This window comes from Dendrobium catenatum, unplaced genomic scaffold, assembly GCF_001605985.2.
Source record: "Dendrobium catenatum unplaced genomic scaffold, ASM160598v2 original_scaffold_112000, whole genome shotgun sequence".
NCBI classification, from domain to species: Eukaryota; Viridiplantae; Streptophyta; class Magnoliopsida; order Asparagales; family Orchidaceae; genus Dendrobium; species Dendrobium catenatum.
Window position 1 is genome coordinate 36619 of NW_021430435.1, and position 5883 is coordinate 42501.

Below are 5883 nucleotides of genomic sequence, written 5' to 3' on the forward strand. Positions count from 1 at the left end.
TGGAGCAAGTCTCTGAATTATTGAATGCTACTTAGCGGTGTAAATGAGTCAAGCCGTGTGTGAGTGTGGAGTCAAGCCTTATGTCAATCAATGACTAATGATCTAATCTCATTAAGCCAGAGTTGATTTGGAGCTAATCTTATCGATCTATTTATTTAAAAATGTTAAATTTCTACTTCATTTCCACATTTTATGGCTCCATTGTAGCTCTTTAGCATTCACTTTCGGATATTAAATTCATATGTGGAGAGATAAAATCCTTAAAAAAATCATAAATGTATTAGAGAATCATCTACATCATTGGGGACTTCTTTTTTTTTTCGTATTACTATGATATTGTTGAAGCTGCAATCACATATTTCAAAAAAGATTTTTAACTCAACTAAGCCTAACTCTAGTATTGTTCTTCAAGTTAAGTTGGCAAGTGATATGATACCTTCACATCTCATCTCTATGCTTATTGCTGTTGAAATAAAAAAAAAAATGATTGTTTTTTTTCTTCTTATAGGTTCCTTTTGATTTTTGCCAAATGTTGGAAGATGATTGATGAGTATATTTGCAAGCCTATTAAACATTTTTTTTGGCTGAAAAGTTATCTTCCTAGAAAAATCAAAGCAAAACCCTCATTTCTAAATCTTACCATGGTAGCAATATATCTGATTACTTTCCATTATCTTTATGCAACATATTTTATAAAATCATTTTTAAAATCATAATCTCAAGACTCAACTACATCATGCCTCATATTATACTTCCAAGTTAAGTTGGCTTCCTTCATAGTAGAATCTCTAGTGATAACATAATCTTGGTCAAAGAGTGTCTTCTATGCTAAATTAGATTTATTCAAAACTTCTGATACAATATAAGATATTATCTTATTAAGAGACTTCAACAAAAAAGGTTTCCTTGATATTTTTATTTGCTAGATCAAATCATGTATGGAAATATTTATTATTCTATTAGTATTAATAGTAATCTTGTATGTTTTTTCAGCTCATCCACTTTGTTAAGGCAAGGAAGTTCTCTTTCTTCTTGCTTATTATGTATTGGAATGGATAATCTCTCAATCTCTTTGACAATGCCATCATATGCAATCTTATTCTACTAGTAACATGAGAAATCCTCATTTTTTCTCATTTGTTGTATATTTTTGGTACAACTAATATTCAGAACATTCAAACAACATCATTAAACTTTTCAAACACCTCTCAAGTCTAACTATTAATCCTACTAAAAGTTCCATTATTTTCTTTAACTTCACTCCAAAACAAAATGAATTTTGTCAGATCTTGAACTAACCTACAACTAAAAATTCTCACTTAGGCACCCCAATATCTATCAATAGATTACTCATTTCAAATTTTCTTCTTTTATTGAGCAAATTAACTCTTCCCCCAGATGGTTGGGAAGCAAAAACTCTTTTGTTGGGCTGCTTTAGGTTTTGAGATTCTCCATATGAAATATGATAGCATATTGGATAAGGTGGGTAATTCTACCCAAAAAGTTGTATCAAAATACTCAAGTGAGCTCCAAAAATTTGGCCCCAGCTTCCCCCACTGCTTTTCAGGGGAGTTTTAAAGGATTTAAGTTCTGAGGTAATTTTGGGAAGGTAAATGGATTTGTAGATAAGACACAACCCAGATATTTCACCCTCATTTCACGAGGACTTTATAATCTGAGTTCTGGTTTCCTATAAGCGAAAGCCCCTACAGTTAATTACCCCTCCCGATAACGAGAACTTTCGATTAAAGCTAGTCGTCAATCAGATATGTAGAGATACGTGTTATCTAACGTATAGTAGCAACATGGGTTGGGTATTTGAAGGGTTGATATTTAAAATTGAAAAGTTCACCATCTTGCACTTTAAGCGGATGGTGGGGGAATTGATGATGGACCCGATCAAGATCCCATGTTTCCATCGTCCTGGGCCATCATGGTCCATTGTCTACTTAGTCAGAGGAGATAGTTAATCCAGCCTGACAGAAGGATATTTGTCAGCAGCCATAAGTTGCTTCGTCCAAGGATACCATTTGTAGACCTATGGTGGATATTTATCTAAGGGGATAAATTTGAATCCACCTTAGCTAACAGAGAGCTTTATGCCCTATCAATTATATCCTATTGATTCATATCTCAATAATTTGATGTCATTGTGAAGCATACAAGCTCCGACCATAACCATAATGTAGTGGTGCAATTTGGCAGCAAATAGCCTGCTTCAAAGGGCTCCGGTCATAACCGTTTACATGCGCTGCCATTTGGCAGAAAAAACTACCGGTTAGAGGACACATGCCACATCTTTACTGGCAGAAAATTATTTGAGAATAAATCATAGTGATATTCTCGACCATACATTATCTTTTTGTGAGCTAATTTATTTTTAGATTTGTTTACCTAGGAAAACTGTTGCAGAGGGTGAATGAGTTTTGCTTTAAGTGTTTTGATGAATGGTTTCAATTTTCAAATATTTCAAATTTAAGATTTTCTGGAGTTTTGGGTTTCATGGATATATGGGTGAAATTTTGAATGTTTGGAATTGACTCTTCCAGTTGAGATTTGCGTTCAACACGGCCATCATCGGGGGTGTAAAAAATATTTAGATGTTATGAGAATTTGGTCTTTATGAGAGTTTGGAGGCACTTGAAATGGCTGAAGTTAACCCCTCCGATTGAGATCTATGTTCAACACGGTCATCATCGGGGTATTTTGGATTATTTCTATTTGTAGATTGAATCTTATCGACTTTGACGAGCTGTCGACAAAGGATCAGGTTTCGTAGGTTGTATGCATTTGTTGATGAATTTCTTTTGTTATCGATTTTGAAGGCCTCATATGAACGTATAAAATAAATATTCCGGTCGACGCCTTGACCGTATATCTATTTGATAATTGGAGCTGTGTCGACTCCTATATATCTATATAGAAGGACCGGACTCAAATTATGGTTCATTTATTGACCCGCGCAGTATCTCTAAACATCACATGTACCTGTAACACGCTTGCTAGGGCCCATGATAGTAGTGTGATTGCACGTGTCATTTGTGTACATATGTACAAACATATTACAGTGCATGTGCAGGGACATTTTGAGAAATATTTAACGATGGTTAGTTGTACGGGCATCTGTCATTTAAATACAAGGTTCTATTTGGAAACTCATACATGCCTTCTGTCCGCTTGTATGCATGTCACAGATCCGATGGCTTGGCGTTGTACTGTGGTCATTTGTTCATTGCATACAGATAGATTATCGTGCACTACTTATCGCTTCCTACAGATGGACTGTAATGCACTAACAAATCTCCTGCCATAGGTTGTAGATGCTTGCACTTGTTGTAGTAATTTGGTATTTTGCTTGCGAATGACATCTTGAGCATGTAGCGAGTTTCCTACAAGAGTCTGTGGGAACTTGTATTTGTCGCATTCTTTATGCATTTTCCTGTGATCTTTGTTCCATGCAACGTGGGAATTATTTTGTGTGCTTTATCGAGGAGGTTGGAATTAGGTTTAGGGTTAGGGCTAAAAGCGAACCAAGCGTTCGACGAGCTACTCGTTGTTCGTTTCAATTAAAGCTCGTTTGTGATCATTTAATTAACTAAACAAACAAGCTTGAACAATATTTTAAATACTTGATTCTTAAATAAACAAACTTGAACATTAATGTGTTTGACTCATTTATGTTCGCGAACAACATCATTTGAAGCTTGTGAACAAGCTCGACATTAAGCTCGATATGAAGCTCGATTTTTAACTCGTGAATAAGCTCAATAAAAATAATTAATATTTGATTATAGAATTAATAAATATAAATATTTAATATTTATTATAATATAATGATATAATTATTTTTACATAATAAATTTTAAAGTAAATAAATATTATAATATATGTTTAGGGTTTATGGCTCAATAAAGCTCGTTTGCTCGATGTAATCGTTTGTTAGGAAGCTTGATAAAGCTCGTTTGTTAAGTTAATGAACATCTAAAAATAGAGCTCGTTTATAACTCGTTCATGTCTGTTTGTTTAAAACTTGATAAACACTAAACGAACCGAACATGAACTAAATGTTAACCGAACATGAACATTCATTAATTTAAATGAACCAAACATGAACACAAACAATAAAGCTCGAACAAACATAAACCAAACTTGAACAAGCTAATATTAAATGAACACAAACATGAAGACTCACATACTCAGCTCGGTTCATTTGCAGCCATAGTTAGGGTGATCTTGATTGTTTGCTGAAATTCAGGTTTTCCTTAATATTCTTGGGCTCTAGCCACGTCTAGAGAATTGGGAGAGAAAAAACCCCCTCATGAATAGAGTTTCAATTGTATTTTATTATTTTATTCCTGTTCCTCATTAATTCCTACCATCTATTTGATGTTTTCCCTGTGTTTGATTCGAGATTTGTGGTGAAGTCTCATTGAAATTCAAATTTCAACGAGATCTACAAGGGTTTCCTATCACATAGATCCCTTACTTGGCCTTCAGGCAATCGGTGATGTCCTTGTCACAATCATAATACACTTAATTTCATAAGAGTTGGGTAATTTTTTACCATTATAAGCCAACATTTTTAATTTTTCAGATGTAGCTTCAATTGTTTTTTCTTTTATACCTTGCTTCTTTGAGCCCAGCTGTTTGTTACAGCTCATGAATTTTCGTATAATCTGTTTGTGATATATATCTGAGACTATTTCACTTGTAATTAAGCCCTCTAGTGAATGAATGAGCCTCATCCTCAATTTTTCCAGAAAAAATACTCAACTGTAAAATAGTTAACAGAAGATAACAAGCTCAAATGCACTGTTATGCGTAAGTCTCAGTTTAGGATGCCCAATTATACCATCTAGCTATCCCTGAAAATGGACTGAGCTACCCTATTGTGCCCCCCCGAAAAAAATGAGGAGAGATGATCATAAACCCAATAAGGGAAATTTACATACATACCACTTTATTTCATGCTATTTAAATATCTAACACCAAAAACATTAATACTACATGTCTACCACCTATATATAACTTTAATATCAAATATATCACTCATATAATTCATTTCTATCATTCATACCATCCTATAAACTTTAATATTCCATTCCATGCACCTAAATTTGTTCTATGAGTGATAGGCATGTAATATTAATATTTCAGGGGTTAGATATGTAAACATTTGGTTCACACTGAACTCATCCATGCTTGTTCATCATGAAGACTAGCACCAAAGCTCAATTGACCATTGAAAAGCATAGTGGGTGGCCTTTTATTCAACGCCACCTTTGAACCAAACACTGATACTCCACTAGGGTTACCGTTGGGAGTCAAGCAGCTCTCTATAGAACATTCATTCATCTGTTGAACTCGGTTCCCAGATTTCCCTTCCGGGGATGCTCCTGTTATTTCAGATAGGAAAGGAAGATGGAGAGGTTCAATTGAGAAGCCCAAGCATCCTTTGGTTTCCCTGTTTGCAAATTCTGGGGATTTTTGTTTGCTTGATTCAATCTCATTTGTTCTAAGATTTTGATCCACAAGAGCATTGCATGCTCTTTCCAGAATAGTTTCAAGGTACTTACCCTGCGCTTCTATTCGTAGTTGAAGGCTCCGCTGTACCTGGAGGGACAAAAATGATTAGGTGAAATTAAGGTTTCGTTTGGGACGAATTTCTTGCTGCTTTTTAAAGCAACGTTTTAGTACAAAAAATTAAAAAACTGCTTTAAGCAGCAGCAAGAAAGCCATCCCAAACGAAGCCTATCTCTACAATCAACATGTTCTAATTCGAGCAAGTTTCAAAGCAATTATTAAGATGCAACGATCGAGAAGCTTTCTTTTGGAGAGTTTGCGTGCATATCATATAATTTTCATGTATTTATACATCAAATA

The 5883-nt window shown here is 34.6% G+C and overlaps 1 protein-coding gene across 1 annotated transcript; it reads right to left on the reverse strand.

Annotated features, from left to right (window-relative positions):
- Nucleotides 1–4727: 4727 nt before the first annotated feature.
- LOC110099122 (protein PHR1-LIKE 3-like) lies at nucleotides 4728–5628 on the reverse strand (the record flags this gene model as incomplete). Its single annotated transcript, XM_020826183.2, has 1 exon — nucleotides 4728–5628. A coding segment is annotated over one exon (447 nt), but the record flags the coding sequence as incomplete, so codon positions are not given.
- Nucleotides 5629–5883: the final 255 nt, after the last annotated feature.